General features: G+C 56.4%; 2 protein-coding genes and 1 long non-coding RNA gene across 4 annotated transcripts in view; 1 reads left to right on the top strand and 2 right to left on the bottom strand.

Annotated features, from left to right (window-relative positions):
* LOC100622710 (leukocyte immunoglobulin-like receptor subfamily B member 3) overlaps window positions 1–20929 on the bottom strand; it is a 108640-nt gene that overhangs the window by 74859 nt on the left and 12852 nt on the right. The gene's annotated exons all lie outside the window — the stretch shown is intronic.
* On the top strand, window positions 75–3850 carry LOC110261047 (uncharacterized). The gene is made up of 3 exons (XR_002344797.2): window positions 75–271; window positions 958–1060; window positions 1641–3850. It is a non-coding gene; the product is annotated as an uncharacterized LOC110261047 (long non-coding RNA).
* LOC146402465 (leukocyte immunoglobulin-like receptor subfamily A member 5) lies at window positions 8237–13754 on the bottom strand. Of its 2 annotated transcripts, none has more exons than XM_084962019.1 (9): window positions 13643–13754; window positions 13450–13485; window positions 12981–13265; window positions 12534–12836; window positions 11635–11776; window positions 11140–11298; window positions 10894–10944; window positions 10020–10172; window positions 8237–9941 (listed from the first exon to the last, which is right to left on the bottom strand). In XM_084962019.1, coding segments are annotated over exons 1-8 (1011 nt in total). In that variant the 5' UTR covers window positions 13677–13754; the 3' UTR covers window positions 8237–9941; window positions 10020–10171. The 2 variants fall into 2 exon arrangements, with proteins under 2 accessions (XP_084818145.1, XP_084818144.1); XM_084962018.1 differs by having other exon boundaries at window positions 10020–10175.

Genomic DNA, 20929 nt, shown 5'->3' on the forward strand with positions numbered 1-20929 from the left:
GATCTGCGGCAAGAACTTCCCTTTCCTGCGCTTCTGCAAATGCACGCCCTGTTCCTGCCTTTCATCAGCACGTCCTTTCGGTCGGTGTTTGTTGAGCAACGAGCATGTTTGGTCAGGACGGCTGACACTGGGCTTTCCCTGGACTCGCGGGGCTGAGATGAATGAACCCAGGCATCACCGATGCTTCCGTGGCCACAATTGGGTGTAGTCTTAGGAGACTGTTCCAAGGTGGGAAAAAACAAGAAAGCAAGACCCTGCGTGTCATGAGTGGGTGAGTGTCATGAAGCCTGGGTGCAGGTTGGGAAGTCGCCTCCTGGTGGCTGGATGCTGGGGGTGGGGGGGTGCGCTCTGGGCGGTCCTGGTGGTGGTGGGGTCGCCTAGACCAGACAGGTCTTGAGTGGTTCTCAGGAGGGAGAGCAGTCAGGCCCCGGGTCATGCAGGGTCTTGAACACTGTGTAAGTATTTTGGGGTTTCTCTTGAAAGCACTGGGAAGGTTTTCGTCAGTAGAGAGTGTGGACAGATTTCTCTTTTAAAAAGACTGCCACCGAGTTCCCGTGTGGCTCAGTGGAAATGAATCTGACTAGTATGCACAAGGATACGGGTTTGATCCCTGTCTTGCTCAGTGGAGGAAGAATCTGGCATGGCTGTGAGCTGAGGTATAGGTCGCAGACGCGGCTCAGATCCCCCGTGGCTGTGGCTGTGGCTGTGGTGTAGACCAGTGGTTGCAGCTGCCATTCAATCAATAGCCTGGGAACCTCCATAGGCCGTGGGTGCAACACCAAAAAGCAAATAAAAAATAACAAAAGTCTGCTACCATGGAGGGACTGTAATGCAGGAGGGCTCCAGTGATAATTAGCTTCTTAAGAGCCCACCCCCAGCGTCATGATGGCTCCTGGATGGTGTCTTGATCAGTGTTTTAGGTCGTTCCCCGTGGTTTTCTCATATGACCCTTCCCAGGAACCTGTGGCACAGAACATGTTCTCGGTGGAGTGGAAAGCAAAAGGCAGGCTTCCTGGTCCGGCAGCCAGGCAAGGCTGTGGCCCGTTCAGACTGGCTGAAGGTGCTGTGTGCGGGGGCGCAACGCCCAGGGAGCTCGGGGGTGCGCGTGTGTTCTCGGGGAAGGGTTTCCCTGGGATGGGCTTGGCTGAGGAGGGGGCGCTGCACTCCTATGGGTGGGTGTGGTTGGGCTCTAGGAAGAGGCTTTGGAAGTGGGAGAGGAATGAGCCGGAGGGAGCGGGGGCCTCCTTTGGAGGACCAGGAAGGAGGCGGATGTGCCAGCATAGATGGGAGGTCTCGAGTCTCCCGGGGGTCAGGGACCTTGTGGAACAGGGCCCAGGGGCCCAGCGGTGTGGATTCGGGGGTTGAGTGTGAGGTGGGGCAGAGGGGGATGCTGCTGGCGCTTCCAGTGTGGGCCTTGGTTTTCTGGAGGAGCCAACGGGGCCGCCAGCAGCGTGAGGAGAATTCCCACAGGAGCGGGGCCAGGTGGGAGGACGGAGTGCCAGCCCTTAGAGGAGGGCACAGTCTTGCCTCCTGACCTGGGGTTGTGGATTTTCTTCCCTCAAGCACTTCCCTCCACTGAGTTCCTTTTTTTTTTTTTTTTTTTTTTTTTTCTGCCTTTTTTTTCAAAACTGCTCCTACAGCATATGGAGGTTCCATGGTAGGGGTCGAACTGGAACTGAAGCTGCCAGCCTATACCACAGCCCCAGCAACACAGGATCCGAGCTGCATCTTCAACCTTCACCACAACTCAGGGCAACACCAGCTCCTTAACCAACTGAGGGAGGCCGGGGATGGAAGCTGCGTCCTCCTGGATGCTGGTTAGATTCGTCATCCGCTAAGCCCCAGTGGGCACTCCTTCCCTGATGTCCTTGTTTCTGCAGTTCAGCACCCGCTGTTCTCATCGCCCTTCTTCACAACCTCTGAGTCCTTTCTGCTCCCTCACTGCTCCTTCCTCCCCGGGCACAACTCCTGCCTCATCGCAGACCCAAAAGCTGTCTCCAGGCACTGGGTAAAATCGCAGGCTGTAGGAAAAGCCGGTTTTAAAAAAGGAACCCAGATCAGGCATCTGTGAGAGCCTGGACCGTCCATCTCCCCGCAAAAAGAGAGTGACGTCAATGAAGACAAAATAGCATCTGAGGAAAGAAAGAGCCGGTCATCTTACAGGTTTGTTTAAAGCCACGAATTTACGTGTCCAAGAAGCTTCGCAAATGAAAACCAGCACAGGCTTTATGAAGTCCGCTCACCCATCACAGTCATAATGAAACCAGTGGAAACGATGAGAAGCATCCAGAGACAATGACATGTTCCGTCCAGAAGAGAAGCGGTTCGGACGATTCGAGCTTCCACCTCCGAAACCAGTGCTGTCAGCAGAGGGGGCATTCTGGAGAGACGGAACGGGCCGGCCTGGGAGTCTCCTGGCGACATTCTTGGGGCGTGAAGGTGAAACGGGCATCGTCAGAGGGAGGAATGTGGAGAGACTTGGTGCCCATGAACCTGCTCAAAGGGAAATGGTGAGGGGGAGTCTTCGGGCGGAAAGGAGGCCATTCTTGGGGGCACTTGCAGCGTCACCAGTGAAGGGAGACCCCCAGGTGGGCAGTAGAAGGTGCAGGTAATTGCCTGTGGTCTCCCCTCAGGTCTTTGAAACGCATGGGGCTGTTGAAAGCAAACATCGCGTGTGGTGGGGAGTTTGGTGCATGCAGACGAGGACAGAGCAGCTACAGCAAGAGGGCGGGGGGTGCAGGGGTCTTAGGATGATGTGTGTTCTGTGTTTCTCTGAGGCGCTGAGAACATTCGGTCTGACATTGGGCGTGCGTATTATACCTCCTGGTGCAGCCACTTGCACAGCACAGCAAGAGCTACAACTGGAACACCAGTGGATACAGTGGATACTAAGAAATATTCCCAAAGCCAGAAGGAGGCAGGAGAGGGACACTCGAAGAGCAAACAAGAGCAGGGACAAGGAGCAGAACGAAGGATGAGTCTTGATACAGCCTCGATGGTCATTCCATGACCTGTGAGCGGTGACAGCACCACTAACTGGTGAACATTGTCAGACTGGACCAAGAATTAAAGGGCCCCATTTGGGAATTTGGAAATTAAAGGGCACCCTTCTGCCTAATGCACGAGGCAAAGAAGACCTCAGGGAAAACTGGAAACTATTTTGAACTGGATGGAAATGAAAGTACAGCCCCCTCGTCTTTGGGGGATGCAGCCAAAGCCGTGTTTAGGGGGAACGGAGACCAGCACGTGTTGGTGGAAGGTCCAGTGTCCACACTGGGGCAGAGGCTGGAGAGCAGCCCCTGAACCAGCGGCCCCATCCCTGGGTTACCAAGGGCCCTGTATGTGGTGGGGCTCTGGGGGATGGTGACACCACAGTCAAAGCCCCAAGGGCTGAAGTTCCCACTGTGGCTCAGTGGTTAACGAATTCAACGAGGAACCATGAGGTTGCGGGTTCCATCCCTGGCCCAGCTCAGTGGGTTAAGGATCCAGCGTTGCCGTGAACTGTGGTGTAGGTTGCAGTCGCAGCTCGGATCCCGCATTGCTGTGGCTCTGGTGTAGGCTGGCGGCTACAGCTCTGATTAGACCCCTAGCCTGGGAACCTCCATATGCCGTGGGAGTGGCCCTAGAAAAGGCAAAAAAAAGACAGGAAAAAAAAAAAGTCCCAAGGGCTTTGTGCCCACCCCTGTGGACACGTCTCCTTCCTTGAGAGCCTCTTCTCCTCCCTGAGTCCAGGGACGTCTCTCTGTCTAGCCTGTTCTCCTGCCCACGAGTGTAGTATCCTGTTCAGCCCCCAGATGTCTGCGCATTGGAAGCATTTTCTAAATTTATTCATTAAAATTTCTTTTTGGTCTTTTTGCCATTTCTTGCGCCGCTCCGATGGCATATGGAGGTTCCCAGGCTAGGGGTCTAATCGGAGCTGTAGCTGCGGGACTACGCCAGAGCCACAGCAACGCAGGATCCGAGCCGCGTCTGCAACCTACACCACAGCTCACGGCAACGCCGGATCCTTAACCCACTGAGCCAGGCCAGGGATGGAACCCGCAACCTCATGGTTCCTCGTCGGATTCATTAACTACTGCGCCACGACGGGAACTCTTTTTAAAATGTTTTACTATAGGCGACTTAACCGTGTTCTGTGGCACAGCAAAGTGACCCGTTCATATGCATTGGTTCTTTCCTTCACATCCTCCTCCAGCATGTTCCGTCACACGTGCTCAGAGTCCCATCCCCGGGCGATCCAGCCGGATCCCACTGCTTACCCACCCGCATGCAGCAGCTGGCATCCAGCAAGGGTTGAATGCCTTTGCTCTCCTTAGCATTTGCAGAGCCCCGAGCATCACTGCTCCCCCCAAACCTGACACTGCCCAGTGGTGACCCAGGCCCTGACACTGTAGACGACAGCTGAGGGTGTCACTTTGTTGGGAGGGCAATATCGTGGGCCACCTACGCCGTCTTTGGGGGCTCACCTTGACCTCTGGACCTGTTCGTGGCTCAGGTTTACCTGTCTCCCAACAGTGGGTTGCAGCCTTGTGACTTGGTGGGGATGGCAGTGCCCAGGTCGTCACGGGAAGCTCCATTCGCACAGACGCCCGATATCTCTTTCCGTCAGTGTCTGTCGGGCACTGGGGGCACATCAGGAGCCGTGTTGCGATGGCACCTGGCTTTCCGCTGCAGGTGATGGATGAGATGACCTGAACCTGCAGGGACCGAACCTCCCCTCAGCCCCTGGGCTCCGCGAGAATCGCCAGGCCTCCCAGTGCCCACGGGTTCGTCGGGTCCTGGACGGTAGCCCGAGGCTCTGGCAGAGCCCCGTTTCTAAAACCGTGGGCTCCCCTCAGACCCGCACCGGTCTCAGTTCCTTGAGAAGTCCCTTCTCCTCTCAGGTATGACACCTGCTGCTTCCACAGTCCAAGGATGCGGACCCAGAGCTGTGCCGCTCTCTGTGCTGGGTGTTGCCAGGTGCAGTGGCGTGTGCCTTGCTGGAGGGGCTGTGTCTTGGCGGGTCTCAGAGAACAGGTCCTCTGCCAGGATCTCTGCTTTGGCAGGCTCTGAATCCTTGAATTGCTTTTTTTCTTAAAAAAAGAGTTGGGGCTCATTGGGTTAAGACCCTGACTAGTATCCATGAGGACGTGGATTCGATCCCTGGTCTCACTCAGCGAGCTAAGGATGTGGTGTGGCTGTGGCTGTGGTGTAGGCTGGCAGCTGCAGCTCTGATTGGACCCCTGGCCTGGGAACCTCCATATGCTGCATGTGTGGTCCTCGAAAAAAAGGAAAATTAAAAAAAAAAAAAAGACCTGCCAGCACTCCCAGCACATGGAGTCTGTCTCAGAGCAACGCGAACACCCCACCCTCTCCTCCTCAGGCCCTGTTCACAAGACACCATCAGCCTGGTGGACCAGTGCCAAGGGTCCTTGGGCTATGCTGTGACTGAGGGCAGGTGGATTTGTCCCAAGGGTGAATGTGTACTGTCCCCCCTTCCGGGTGAAGAGGAGGGGCTGCTTACTTCCTGGGGGTACAGCTGCAGTCATGTGACCAAAGGCTGCCCAGTTCTCTCCTGGGGACGGTATCCATGCGGCACAGCAGCTGTGACAGGGGTGGGTGGGCGCTGGGTGAAGTCACGGCACTCCACCATCCAACACCCCCCTTGCTTGGCCACGCCCATGGCCTGCAGAAGTTCCGGGGCCACGGATGGCATCCATGCCACAGCAGTGACCTGAGGCACAGCAGTGATAAAGCCAGACCCTGACCTCCCTGGGCCCCTCGGGAACTCCCATCCTCAGGTACCCTTGACCCGTTCTGTTTCTCAGGGGCCAGGCTGCTGTCGTAAGCAGGGCTCTGTGGGCCCCCACCACCACCTCTCTTGGGTGTGTGAGGGGGGGCCCTGGTCCCTGCTAGTCCACCTGAGTGAGGGCTGGTTTGGCTTCACCGTGCAGGGCCTGTCGGAGTTACCTTGTCAGGGATGAGATTCGCTTTCCTGTCTTTCGAGACTGACTCTGCTTTGGATGCTGATTCCGTGACTTTGTGGGTCAGTGTATCCTTTGAAGGCTTAAAAAAAAGTCTGTGTTACATCTGTGTGTGGGCACATCCTAGGGTTTGTTTGGCCTCCCGAGGAGGGCACGGCTCTGGATGCTTCTTGGTTGTCCCAAGGGCTCAGCCTGAACTTGAAACACCTGTCGTCACCGTGCTGGCTCTGGGAACTGAAGCCAAACTCTCATTTACTCTGTTTCTTAAAATGATCGTAGAGAAACCAAAGACGCTGGAGTTCCCGTGGCGCAGTGGGTTACGAATTCGACCGTAGGAGTTCCCGCTGGGGCTCAGGGCTTAAGGAAACCGACTCGTCTCCATGAGGACTCGAGTTTGATCCCTGGCCTCGCTCAGTGGGTTAAGGATCCAGCATGGCCATGGGCTGTGGTGTGGGTGGCAGACGTGGCTCGGATCCTGTGTTACTGTGGTGTAGGTGGGTGGCTACAGCTCCGATTTGACCCCTAGCCTGGGAACCTCCGTGTGCTGCAGGTATGGCCCTAAAACGACAAATGACCAAAAAAAAAAAAAAAAAAAAAAAGTGAAAAACCAAACCAAACCAACAACAACAAAACCAAACCAATCACCCCCCTCCGCCACAAAACCGGTGTACACCCTTCAATTAAACAATAACGCTCTTGGAAAACTGTCGCTAATAGACTTGCTCAGTCTATCAGCTGCCACAACCCTTCAATTTAAAAAAAAACAAAAGAAAAAACTTCATTTCTAGGAAGTGCAGTGGTATAGAACACAATAAAAGGAGATATGCCTGTTTCTACCTTATACATGTCACACCAGGAGTGTAGCTCTGCTTGATGGGGGCAAGGTGGGGAGACACGCTTCTGTCTCCTCCTGGTCCTCGCCTGCAAGTCTGAGGTGCAGCTGATTTGTATGCATCGAGGAGGCACTCGGGGACATGAGGTAAATATTTTCAAATGAGAGGGAGAGATGCTTAATCTTATTTTTGATTTTCTGTGCATGCAGCGTGGTAATCGTGAGCCATAGTTTTATTCCATCCCTCGGCACTTATCACCTTTGGCAAACTTTATTTAATGGCTTGGTTCTTCCAGTGTCCTGCCGAATAAAAGTGTAAGAGGGAACATTCTTGACTCAGCCTTAACTGCAAAGACAGATTTCACATTATTTACCTTTAAGACATGATCTCTGGTGTTCCTGCTGTGGCACAGTGGAAAGGAATCTGACGAGGAACCATGAGGTTGCAGGTTCGATCCCTGGCCTGGCTCATGGGTTAAGGATCTGGCCTTGCCGTGAGCTGTGGCATAGGTCCCAGACGCGGCTCGGATCCTGTGTCACTGTGGCTGTGCAGTAGGCTGGCCGCTGTAGCTCCGATTCAACCCCTAGCCTGGGAACCTCCATATGCTGCCGTTGTGGCTCCCTCCCCAAAAGAAGCCAAGAAAACCCCAATAGAAAATGATTTCCGAGGAGTGATTTTCTCAGGGTTACTTGTGCTGCTGCTTCCTGGCTTAAGTACTCATTTTCTCCCCAATAAAACTTAAGTCTCAAGAAAAAAAAAAGAAAGAAAGATTTTTGGAGTTCCCTGGTGGCTCAGTGGATTAAGGATCTGGCATTGTCACTGCTGTGCCTCAGATGACATTTGTGGCCGGGAAATATCCACGTGCTCCAGGCATGACAAAAAGTAATATTTTATTTTAGATTTTTACAGATACTTTGATAAATGATAGTTTATGTTCTTTTATTTCTGTGTTTTTAAATTATAGATTGGTGACATATTTATCAAAAGCTTTTTATCTTTTGGTATATATATATATTTTTGGCCACACTCATGTCATACCCAGATTCCAGGACCAGGGATTGAACCCATCATCAGAGCCACAGCAGTGACAATGCTGGATCCTTCACCTACGAGAGCTACCAGGGAACTCCATCAGTATTTTTTTTCTATTTAATCTTTTTCTTCCTTGGCCACACCCATGGCATATGAAGTCACTGGGCCAGGGACAGACTCCAAACCACAGCTGTGACGTTGGTAGCAGCTGCGACAACAGCGGACCCTGAAGCCGGCTGCCGTGCTGGTCTGGGGTTGGAACCCATGCTGCTGCAGAGACAATGCCTGGAGGCTTAAGCTGCTGCACCATAGTGGGACTCCCTCTGTCATCTTTCAGTGTTTGGCTTGTGTTGGTTGGCTTTGGAGGATGAAACCAATCCTGCATTCCTGAAAAAAATACCCGCACGGTCACAGCATATAATTCATTTTATATATTGACACATCTCGTTTGCACATATTTTGTGTAGAAAAACCCAGAACAGAAAAGCAGAGCTCCCTGCGCGTTCCCTGTCTTCGAGCTCCCTGGCCAGGTGTTGGTATCAGTTCGACTTTGCTGTGGCTGAGTCAGATGTGCTGGGGAGAGCAGTCTGGTCCTTCCCTGTTCTCTGGAGCAGCCGGGGTAAGTCCGCTGTGTGTCTGCGCGTGTGTGTGTTTCATAAGGACATGTTTGTTCAGAAGCATGTGAAATCCAGACTCATTTCCAGACGCAGAGGCCACTTGGGGGTCAAATTTTAAATCACAGCTTCAACATATATAACACAGACCACAATTCAGATCTGTTTTTGGCCTTTTTTTTTCCCCCCATTTCAGGGCCACACCCGTGGCCTATGGAAGTTCCCAGGCTAGGGTTCGAACCAGAGCTGCAGCTGGCAGCCTCGACCACAGCCACATCGACACGGGGTCAGAGCCACATCTGCGACCTAGAGCACAGCTCATGGCAACGCCGGATCCTTCACCCACTGAGTGGGGCCAGGGATCCAGCCTGCATCCTCATGGATCCTAGTTGGGTTCATTACCGATGAGCCATGACGGGAACTCCAAGATTTGTTATTTCTGTTTATCTCCATCATTTTAATAAATTGTATTTTTGAGGATTTTTGTCCCTCAAACCTGTCTGGATTTCATCTGAATTTTCTTGTGGCATAAAATTGTTCACACAGTTCTGTTTATTTGTGTATTTAGTTTTTCTTTTCTGGCCTCCCTGCGGCATGCGGAATTCTGAGGCCAGGGATCAGGTCTGAGTCGTACGCAGTGTCTGCGGCAATGCTGGACCCTTAACACCCGGTGCCAGGCCGGGGATCGAACCTGCATCCTAGTGGTCAGAGATCCTGCTGATCCCGTGAGCCACGGTGGGAACTCCATAAAGTTCTTTACTTAAAACTGTAGGGGAGTTCCCTTGTGGCTCAGTGGGTTAAGGATCCGGCATTGTCATTGTTGTGGTGAGGGTTTGATCCCTGGTCCAGGACCTTCTGCATGATGCAGGCGTGGCCAGAAAAGAAAAACCCCAGAAAACCCCATCTGTAGGGTCTGCGTAGTGTCCCGAAAAGGGTGACGTGTGCCTTCGTCCCTTGACCCTTGGTTCCCGTGCCTGGGGTTTGAGCGTGTGATCGGTGTTGGCAAGAATGGCATGTTGGCTCTCTGGATTTTCCTCCAGTTTTTGCTTGTCCTCCTTGGTAGTGATTCTTGTCATTCTAATTTCCCTCTTTCTACCTTCGTTTGGAATAATGTACGATTCTCTTTCCGAATCCCTGGTAGTTGAGAGGTCTGTTGCTTTACGTCCAACATGTGGGGTTGTTAGTTCTTTTGGATGGAAGGTGACCCCAGAGGGCCCCCGGAGCTCCTGGACTCGTGTGAGGAGTCCTGCTGGCGGGTGGTCCTTAGGGGGTGTCCATGGCCAGCAGCTCCCGTGCCTGCTGGGGTGCCTGCAATCCAGTCCCTGGAATGCGGGGTCTGGGTCCTTGGGGGGCTAGCGGATGGCGAGAACAGCATACACGCTGGGCTCTGCTGGGGGCTCCCCAGACTGGGAGGGAGGGGGTGCCGTTGTCCCCCGACTGAGGGTCCCGTGGCTCAGCTGGGCGTAGGTCACGTCCTGGGCATCTGCAGATGCAGCAGCCTGCAGTGGGGGAGAGAGAGTCCAGCTGTACCTCTGGGGTGAGGGGCAGCCTGGGGGCCCAGAGAGGCAGACACCCACCTGACCGTCCCCCTGCCTGTCGTCTTCGGCTGGTCTGTCCAGCAGTGCCCCCGACAGGGAGGGAGGAGAGGGGGCCACCCCCCGCCTCACTCTCGATCTGGAGTGGTTGACCTGGGCGTAGGTCTGCTCCTGGGGGGCTCCATGCTGCCCGTTCTGCTGGAGGGAGACGGTGAGACAGAAACAGCACCTCCCGGGTCCCGCTCCCCTCCTGCAGTCAGTGTTCCCCTCCGTGGTCTGCTGGGGGCCCTTTCCTGATGGAATCGCCAGGGCTCCCTCACACCTTGGGGCCTCTGGACGCTTTCTGGGGTCCTGATTCTGTCTCAGCACCTGTCCTTGCTCATGTGGCTCCAGCCACACCGCCCACCTTCCTGCCACAGCCCGTCTCGGCCTCAGCCAGGAGCTTTGGACTTGCTGCTCTCCGCCAGCACCCAGTCCCCTTCTCTTGCTTTATCTCCCTGAGTCCGAGGAGCCTGCCTGCCCCTCTGCATAGCCTCTCTCTCCCCGCTGCAGGGGAGCTCAGGCAGTGTGGACCGTGCTCCCTCTGCAGCTGCAGCACCTACAGGGGGCCGGGTGCTCCCCAGGGTCCGTCTGTGGGGAGCAGGAAGGACGGGAGCCTGGGCACTTGTGGGTCATTCCCTTATCCACGCATCCTCCTGAGCCGCGGGGCTGCATCCAGCACCAGAGGGTCAGACAGAGGACGAGGAGTCGGGAGAGGGGACAGGAGGGGGAGCCACAGGGGGACGACCCGGGGGCCCAGAGGAGAGGCCAGTGTGGGTGCTGGTGGGGCTGGGGTGTGGGCACTGAGACGGCTGCACCGGGTGAAGTTGGGCCACGAGAAGGTCTTTGGTGGCCTGGCCAGGAGCAGGGGTCTCACCAGATGGTCCAGCTCTGTCCCCTCCTCAGACTGTGTCCTTCACGGCAGCATCTGCTGGGGCAGAACGGGGAGGGAGGCCTTGCTGGGCAGGACTCCCTGAGATCGCTCAGTGCTGGACCCCCTGTGCCCAGAAGGCGGGTGATGGGTGCTGCATCGGTCCTTGCCCCACCTTGGGCTCCCGGCCCCCTCCCCCCCCCACAGAGCTCTCCGCGCCCACCCCCAGGGCCACCCTCCTCTTCTGCTCACAGAGGTTCTGGTCCTGGGCATCGGCGGCTGGGCTGGAGCTGGGAGGAGATGGGGGTGTTAGGGGCGGACGGGGCTGCGGGCAGCTGGGAGCCTGGGGTCTTTGGGGCAGGAGTCACCTGTTCTGCAGGCCTCTGTCCTCGGGCTCTGGGTCTGCAGCCCCTGCAGGAAGTCGGAGGTCAGCATTGCCCTGCGTGGGGTCAGCGGGCACACCTCAGCCTGGCCTGTTATGCCCCCTTCTCCACGGGGCTCCAGGGCAAGAAGGAAACCCTGACTCCTTCCCGCACGTGGGTGTCAGTGTTTTAGGACATGAGACCCGAGAAACCCCCTGCATGTCTGCCTGTGACCTGTCGTTAAGAGTTTTTGTTCAAGACTTTCAGACTTGAGACTCTGGACCATCTCTAATCAGACCTCACCCACCTCTTTCTTTGGTTCCCGTTGTCTGGTGCCCTAAGCCCGGCGCCTCTGGGGGCCTGGGTCCCCCTGTTCCCTGCTCACCTGACTTCCTGCGCCGCCCCCTCCTTGGACAGAAGGAAAGTGTCCATGGGAACCCATGACCGACACAGCAGGGTCACGTTCTGTCCTGCGGCCACCGAGGGGCCCGGATGCACCGAGATGTAGGCTATGCCAATGAGCCGTCCTGGAGAGAGGGAAGGGGTGAGGGGCTGCCTGCCGGCCTGGTTCTGAACAGAGACTCGGCAGGGCCTCTTCGAGGACCCTCATCTGTGTGTGTCTGTGTTTCTCTGAGCCTCCCCATACCCCCACCCCCTGTCTGCCTGTCCCTCCCTCCCTGGGGACCCCCCCCCTGGTCCCGGCATCCCCCCTGGGGCTCCCCCAGCAGGGCCTGTGCAGAGGCTGGGTCCCTGCCTGACCCGCTGGCTCCTCATCTGCCACCAGGATGTCCAGGGGGTCACTGGGGGCCGACCACAGGGAGGAGAGGTTGTGTCCACCGTAGCATCTGTACCGGCCCCCAGGGTGGCTGCTCACCTGGCCCAGGGGGAAGTGGGCCTGAGAGAGCCCAGCCTGGGGCTGCCAGGCAGGGCTCTGGGGGAGGTCCTGTGTCCCCTCCTTGGCCAGAGCGAACCTGTCATAGCTGATGGCAGAGCAACACTTGAGGGTCAGGCTCTGACCAGAGGCCACGACAGGGCCCTGCGGGGTCAGGAGGGAGGGCTTCCCAGAGTCCCCTGGGGAGAGAGAGCCCTGGGTTAGGGGCTGCTTCCCCCATGACACCCTTGTCCCCCCTGACCTCCAGGTCTCACTGTCTCTCACACTTTGGGTTCTTGTCCAGGAGCCCCACCCCCTGAGCCTCCCCCTCACATGGGGCTCTGCTCTGAGCCAGGCTCTCAGCACCTTCCTGGGGCCCCAAAGCCTCTGGGACCAGGCTGTGCCCCCCTCACCTGAGACCAGGAGCTCCAGGGGGTCACTGGGGTGTGACCACACCTGGGGTTTGTCTCTGAAATAGCCATAGCATCTGAACGTCCCCCTGTGGCTGGGGGTCACGGGGCCCACAGGGAACAGGGCCCGGGTCTGCCTATCGGGGCATCTCTGTGTGTCCAGGGTCCAGGAGGACTTATGTTCTCCTTCCTTAGTCAGGATGAACCTGTCATATCCGTGCCCTGAGCCACACTGAAGGGTCACATTGCCTCCTGAGGCCACCACAGGGCTGGGCAGGGCTGAGAGGGTGGGTTTTTTGGAGGCTCCTAGGAGAGAAGGAGGCAGCTTGTTACCTGGGGCTCATAGCCCCTGAGCTCCCCCAGGACTGGGCTGTGAGAGGGATCCACCCTGAGAGCAGACCCCTGCCTGAGGGCAGAGCCTGAGGCTGGGGCCCCTGAGTGTCCTCTCACCTGTTACCACCAGCTCCAGAGTGTCACTGGGCTCTGACCTGCCAGTGGGGCTGATGTAGTAACAGCGGTATCTCCCTGCGTAGACCTGGGTCATGTATTGTATGGAGAACTTGGCCTTGTCCCCAGCCTCCAGTGGGCTCAGTCGGTCCCAGGGAGTTGGGCTTCCCTCTTTAAACAGATGGAACTCCTGGGCCCACAGAGCCCAATGACACCAGATGGTCACAGGGCTCCCCCGGGTGACCAGAGGGCCTGGCTCAGCCCAGAGGGTGGGTTTGGGGAGGGTCCCTGGAAGGACAAGAGAGACCAGGTCACAAGACCTCCACACCCCCAGGCCCCCAGCTCTCAGCCCAACCCTGCCTGACTCCCCCCCCTCCAGCCCCTCCCTGCCATCTCCATGCCCAGTGCCTGGGGGTGGCCCCTTGTCCCCACGGAGGAGAGGAGGTGCTGGCACCCCTGGGCACCGACTCACCTGCCTGCACCTGGGTCCCCAGGCCAACACTCAGCCCTGGAAGAGAGTACCCATGAGGACTTGCCCTGGACTCTGAGCAGAACCTCTCGTGCCCGGGCGCCCCCTGCGTGCTGGGTGTCCCAAGAGCAGAGGCCGGTGTGGGGAGGGGGCGGGTCCCCCCCGGAGCAGGGCTTCCCCTCGCCCTGCATCTCACCGAGGCAGAGCAGGCCCGGGAGCATGGGGGTCATGGCGTCTCCTCCCCGTGGTCCAGGCTGTGCAGCTGGAGGAGAGCCCGGCGCCCTCAGGACAGACAGGGCCCAGGGTGTGGCCCCTCGGAGGCTGGTCCTCCCTGTCACGGGGTTGTTACCTCAGCAGCCCCACAGGAAGGGGAACTGCCTCTTCTCGGGAGCCTGGCTCTATTTTTGTGGGGTTGTTTTTGTTTTTGTTTGGTCTTTTTAGGGCCCCTGTTGCTGCATATGGAATTTCCCAGGCTATGGTGGCATCAGAGCTAGCAGGTGCCAGCCTGCAAGACAGCCATGGCAACAGGGCATCCGAGCCGCATCTGTGACCTACACCTCAGCTTATGGCCACACCAGTGTCTTAACCCACTAAGCAAGGCCCGGGTTTCTTACTGCTGAGCCATGCCCACAACTCCCCTGCTTCTTGTTTGGGGACAGCGTTGGTGCCTTCCTGGCATCCCTGTCCAGTGATGGGGACCAGGGCCCGTCCTTCCCTCTGAGAGGCTCCCCCTGGGATGTAGCTCCCTCCTCAACCAGCCCACCAGCACGTCCCTGTGGGTGCCGGGAGTGGCCGGGGCCACAGACCCTGGCGATGCTTCCGGAAAGATGCAGGTGCCCGCCGCAGCCAGGGCACAGAGCAGTGCGGACCTGTGTGTGGCATTCGAGTCCAGCTCAGGCAAGTGGCAGTGAGCTGGGAGGGGAAGAAGGAAGATGTGGGAAGGAGAGGCTCCTCTGCTCCTGGCCCGGAGGGCGGGCTTCTGTTTGTCCCACCCCTCCAGGGGCTTCTCTGTGTCTCTCCTGCAGCAGCGTCCACCCACCTCCGTGGGCTCAGGCCCTGAGATCTTCCTGCCTCTTCCCGACCCTTGGTCCTTGGCGAGGCCTCCATCTCCTCCCGAGGTCCTGCCTTGAGGACCCTGATGTGGGTGAGGGCTTCCTTTGAAGGAAACCACTTCCTTCAAGTGTCGCCTCTGCTCCTGGAGCCTCGAGAGCAGTGCCCTTTCTCTGAGCCTGAGTTTCCGCTTCCGCCTGTGGTCAGGAACCCCACTCCTGGGAGGGGCTGTGGGCTGAGCGGTGACTGGGTCCCCTGGAGGACCGGACATGTTACCTTCCCGACTAGTGACAGAAGGACCGGGTTGGGACATGAAAGGGCCGTGGGCTCAGACTCCCTGGCTAAGTGGGTGCTCGCTGTGGCCCCCCACTCCCCTATGGAGCTGGGCTCTGCTGTGAACCCTGAGAAAGGCCCCTCAGACCATTTGTGACCCAGGTAGCCACAGGCCCAGGCAGAAGAAGAGGAAGAAAGTTCCCAGAGTGGAGAGGGGCCCAGGGAAGGAGTGGAGAGGCCCCGGGGGTCCAGGTCATCCGGGGGCCTCGGGGAGGGGGACCCCAGCTGCTCACAGTGGGGAGGGCTCAGGGCTACAGGTGACGGTGGACGTTGTGCCCCTGTGTCCCCCGTGTTTCTGGGCGGACCCTGGATGAGGTGGCTCTGCTCCCGGACCCAGACCAATGGCAGCGCAGAGCCCTGGACCCCGTGGGCCTGAAACCGAGCTCAGCTGTGCGCTCCGTGGGGCGCGGGTGCGAGGCTCGCCTGGGCATCCTGCCGGCAGCCCCTTTGACTCTGCAGGGCCGGAGCGGCTGCCGGCCTGCCCTAGTCAGCTAGACTCGCAGGAACGCCCTGGGAGAAGCCTGCTCTGCAGGCTGGGTGTGCGCCCCAGTGGGCGTCCAGGGCCCCTCTGGAGGGGGACCGGCCCGTGGACCGCAGGCTGCCGAGGAAGGGTGCCGGTCCGTGCGAGGTGAGGCGTCAGTGGGGGAAACCGGGGCGCCCTCCTGCATGGAGCGCGTTCCTGTCTCTGGAAAGGAAGTGGCAGCAAGCCTGTGGGTTATGTGCTAGAAGCCCCGGCAGTTTCCAAAAACAGAAGTGTTAGCAATGACTAATGCAGTGGCATCAACACATGAGAACCTTGATCACAGGAGGGGCACGTGAGCGAGGCCCGTCGTGCAAGAGGAAATCGAATCGCGGAGCGGTTCCAGAAGGCTGTGCAGAGAGGTGAGAAGTGGAAGTTCCAGATCCTGCAGAAGATGCGGGGGTCCCCCTTGGTGTCTGCTGTGGGCGTCAGAAGGAAAGAAGCTCCTGCTCAGGACACAAGTACCCGGATTTCGCACCGTGTGGATGTGAGTTCAGGATCTGACTGCAGTGGCTCGGGTGTCTGTGGAGGTGGGCGTTGGATCCCCCCAGCCCAGTGCAGAAACTTACAGGATCTGGTGTTGCGGCAGCTGCCTGGTAGGTCGCAGCTATGGTTTGGATTTGCTCCCTGGCCCCCAAAACTTCCATATGCCGTGGGAGGAATGAGAGAAAGAAGGAACTGAGCATTTTGCAGAGGTGAAGACAGACCAGCCCGGTGCTGAAATGCTTAGATTTAAAAGGACATCTGGGAGTTCCTGTTGTGGTGCAGTGGAAAGGAATCCGATTAGGAACCATGAGGTTGTGTGTGGATCCCTGGCCTCGCTCAGTGTGTTTAGGATCCAGCATTGCTTGAGCTGTGGTGGTCACAGATGCGGCTCGGATTGGCGTGGCTATGGCTGTGGTTGGGGTGTAGGCCAGCAGCTGTGGCTCCCGTTCGACCTCGAGCCTGGGAACCTCCATATACGTGGGTGGGGCCCTAAAAAGCAAAAAAAAAAAAAAAAAAAAAAAGAGTTCTGTATCTTGAGCCTTCCTGGTAAATGAAGAGAAGGAAGGGCAAATTAGAAAAACCGTTTCCAGCCCTGAATTGTATGCTTTAAAATGGCTAATTCTATTTTATGGACATTTCTACTTAAAAAATTCAAGGAGGACTGGCGAGGGGCCCTAAAAATGTCCTAAATGTCTTCCTCTGGAAACTGAAAGGTAGCATCGAGAGAATGACGGGCTAACATTGGGCTGCGACTCCACCGAACCGGAAAGTGATGCCCGAAGATACTGGAGAAGCACATCAAGGAATGAATGGTGAGAGCGTGTATTGGGAGCCCACCTGTTTGTAAGGGTCTACAGGGCCCGGGTCATCAGGGGAGAAATCCCTGAACACAGAGAGATCCTGGGCACCTCGGACCCTGTCGAGCTGGGTCTCCCCCACTCCTCAGGCTGCATCTGTTGTGGCCAGACCCAGGCCTGTTGGGTTGGAAGCCAGACCCCAGCAGTGACAAGGCCGGGTCCTTCCCGGGCTGCGCCGCCGGGGGGCGCCGCAGGCTGCATCTTCACCAGAGAGAAGGAGGGCTAGGGGGCAGGGATCCCCTCACCAGCCCTGTCGTTGCCTCTCCTTTCCCGGAGTGACACACGTTCTTTGAAGGAAGCAAACGTTTTCCGCTGACCTGATGGACTGAGAGCGAAAGAAGGCGAGTTCCCAGTGAGGGTTTCCCGCTCATGAGAGGAGCACGAGGTGATGTCGTGGAGAGAGTGAGATGCGACAGGGAGGGAGACATGGCCCCGAAGCTGTGGGACGTCCCGCAGACACACTCACGCCCACACAGACACGCCTGCACACGTGCCCGAGGCGTGCACTCGCGCGCGCACACACACACACACACACACACACACGTTTGTACAAGTGCTCAGCATCCAGGACGCGATGCCTGGAACCGAGTCCCCTCTGAAGCGGGAGGGGAAGGCGTGCTTGTTGCGAAAGAGCAGCGTGGGAGCGACCGGCGCCAATCAGAGCGGGGACCTTCCCACGTACTTGGTCAGATTAAATGAAACCAGAGTCTTCAGCTTTAATGAGATGCAACTGGCGGAAATTGTACGTGCGGAAGAGGTACCAGTGGATTCTTTATTGTTTTCGGTTTAGGGCCACACCCGAGTCATTTGGAGGTTTCCAGGCTAGGGGTGGAATCGGGGTGCAGCTGCCAGCCTGGGCCACAGCCACAACCCCTCTGGATCGGAGCCACATGTGTGACCCACAGCACAGCTCACAGCAACGCGGGACCCTTAACCCACTGAGTGAGGCCAGGGATCAGCCCTGCTTCCTCATGGATGCTCGTCAGGTTGGTTTCCGTTGATCCCTGATGGGAACTTCACCACGTGATGTTTTGATTCATTTTTCATTGTGAAATAGTCACCACAGTCACATAGTTCACGTCTGTGTGTGTGTGTTTGTGTGGTGGGAACCCTGAAGGTCCACCTGCTCAGCAGAACAAGGCATATACCCAGGAGTGCCGTTACCTCAAACCACATCACTGCATCCAAAACTGAATCATCTGTGTCAATGGCCATTCGCACTCCGGGACCATCCGCTCCGCCCTTGACCCCTTCCCAGCCTCTGGCAGCTGTCACTGTGCTGTTTCCCTGAGAGTTTCCAGTCCCGCAGGTAAGTGAGATCCGCTGTGTTGGTCTTGCAGTGTCTCGGTTGTTTTCCTTGGCGTGAGGTCCTCCAGGTTCCCCCATGTTGTCCCCAAAGGAAGGGTCTCCTTCTTTGTGAAGGCCGAGGAATATCCTGAGTGTGTGAGTGTGAGTGTGTGTGTGTGAGTGTGTGTGAGAATGATGTTTTCTGACCCATTCATCTGCCGACAGCCGTCGAGGTGGTTTCCGTGGCTTGGCTCCGGCTGTCGTGAGGGATGCAGCAGTGGACAGGGACGTGCAGGTGTCTCTCTGTGATGCTGATGTCACCTGCTGGGGACATAGATCAAGATGGGAAATAGCTGCATGTGGCCGGTCTGTCTCTCTCCTTCTCTTTGCGTTCCCACCAACCATGCCCAAGGCCCTCTTTTCTGCACGTGTTTGTCAGCCTTGCTGCCCTGGGTCTTTTCCCACCAGCTGTTGTAACAGGTGCGAGGGGGTCTCTCCCCGTGTGTGTTTCATGATTTGCCCCGAGAGGAAGGAGGCCCCCATTTAACACCTGTATTTATATATGCATGGCGACTGCAGTTTGAGGTGGGATCTTCCTTCCCAGAGCAGGGGTTGAACCCGTGTCAGTGGGGAGAGCGCCGAGTCTAAGCCCTAGACCGTCAGGGAACTCCCTCCCTCCCTGTGGTTTTGACCAGGGTTTCCCTGCTGGTCGGTGAGGGGCCGCAGCTTTTCAGGGACTGTTTGGCCATTTGGATCTTCTTTTGAGAAACGTCTCTTCAGGTGCATTGCCCCATGAAAAGCGGCTTGTTACCGCTTTGCATGGAGTTGTGTGTGCTCCCCCTGTGTCTGGGGAGGTGACGGCTTGTCAGAGAGATGGTTTGCAGGGATCTTCTCCCTTCTGCTCCTTCACGCTGTTGCCTGTTTCTTTTGTGTGCAGTCGCTTTCATTTGATGGGCTCCTCCTTGTCTCTTCACATATTTGTTGCTTGTGCTTTTGGGGTCATAACCGAAAAGCCGTGTCCAAACTTGTGTCAGGAAGCTTTGCTAGGACTGGGTTGAGGATCCGGTGGTGTCCGTGCACCTGCTCAAGCCATTGCTGTGGCGCAGCAGGTTCCATCCCTGGCTGGGGAACGTCCACCTGTCATGGGTGTCGCAAAAAAAAAAAAAGAAAGAAAGAAAAGAAGCAGAAGCTTTTCCAGTGTTTTGTTCTTGCACTTTTATGGTGTCAGTCCTGTGTTTAAGTTTTTAAACCTTTTTTTTTGGGCCAAGCTGAGGGCCTGCAGAAGCTCTGGGGCCAGGGAGCCAGTCCTTCCCCTGCTGCACCACCAGGGCGCTCGCCATGGTTAAGTCCTGAACCCATTCTGAGTGGGTTTTGTGTGTGGGGTGCGTCTGGGGCCCGTGCCGTCCTGTGTGTGGATGTCTCGTGTCCCCACCATCATTTATTTATGGAAGGGCTGTCCTGCCCCAGTCGTGTCTTCTCGGCACCCTGTCAAGGATTAACTCACGGCTTCTCGAAGACAATTCTTTTGCCTCATCCGTCAGATAACTCACAGGTGTCTGATGTGCTTTGGTCCGTTGATGGGGATTTATCCTGTGGCGTTGGCAGTGTCCTATTTCCCTGAGTCTTCGTGGTTCTCATTGCTTTGCTCTGGTGTCTGTGTGTTTGCCCATCAGCCCGTTAGAGATTCTGGAAGCTCTGAAAGATTTTCTGTGGACGTGCCAACTCTGCTTTCCCTCCCTCCTGGGGAGAAGATGCCGAGTTGCTTGCCTTGGCCCTGCCCTCGGCCCTGCACCCCGTTTCCCTGAGGGATGAATGGGGAAGCTGAGGCAGGGGTCAAGCTCCCTCTTCCTCCTACAGATGAGGGCCCCTCCCCTCGTTCTTGCAGGTTGGCTGTGCCCCTGCTGAGAGTCCTGTCCCTTTTCCGAGTTCTTTGCTGCCCCCCACGTTGCCTGGAGCCCAGTGCTCCCCGTGCTGTGATTGGAGTGGCAGGCAGGTCTCAGGCAGCCCCTGGCTAATGCTTTTAAAAAGTCTGACAAGAAAAGTGTTAGTGAGTCTGGGACAGATGGGTTTACTGTACAGTGTTTCTGGTTGCGTAAATTGCTGGGAGCCACAAATTGGCTAAACTGAAGCTGCAAAGCAGTTTCGAAGAATCCCCCAGCTGATCCTGTTTAGTAAAAATTCCTGAAATACGATTTCCTGGCGCTGTCTTCTGTCTGACTGAGGAAGCTCCTTTAGGACTAGAGCGCCAGGGGTTCTGCTGTGTTGGGTGGTTCCTCGTGAGTGGAGGTTGATTGGGCCCCTCTCTGACTCGAGTGGGTGGTTTGTTTTTCCTGGATTGTCAGTGCGGTGGTTTGATTTCTGCATATCAAACCAGCCTTGCATGCCTGGGATAAGCTCCGCTTGGATGTGGCGTAGTACTTTGAAAAGACAGTGTAAAATTTGATTTGAAGGTCACGTTTATGCTCTCGGGGGAGACTGGCCTGCAGGTTTTTGTTGTGTGTCTTGCGTTGTCTTTGTTTAGTTTTGTCATTAGAGTGTGGCCTCGTAAAGTACAAAGCATTTCCTCTTCATCTGGTGTCTGGGAGAGATTGTGCAGAATTGGTGTTATGGTTCTTACCTGTTTTCTAGAATTTAAAGTCAAGGCTCTGAGGCCTGGAGTTCTCTTTGGGGAGAGTTTTATTAAACGGTGAATTTAATTTCTTGAATGAGAGCTTGGCTAATGCTTTTAAAAAGTCTGACAAGAAAAGTGTTAGTGAGTCTGGGACAGATGGGTTTACTGTACAGTGTTTCTGGTTGCGTAAATTGCTGGGAGCCACAAATTGGCTAAGAAGAATAATCCTGCGTGAGGCCTAACTGTAAGCAAAGCTACAGCAGAGGCTGAAGAAACTGAAGCTGCAAAGCAGTTTCGAAGAATCCCCCAGCTGATCCTGTTTAGTAAAAATTCCTGAAA

This window comes from Sus scrofa, chromosome 6 (genome assembly GCF_054392235.1).
Source record: "Sus scrofa isolate SSC_HxYL_T2T_F1_AM1 chromosome 6, Sscrofa_HxYL_maternal_Yorkshire_Landrace_v2.0, whole genome shotgun sequence".
NCBI classification, from domain to species: domain Eukaryota; kingdom Metazoa; phylum Chordata; class Mammalia; order Artiodactyla; family Suidae; genus Sus; species Sus scrofa.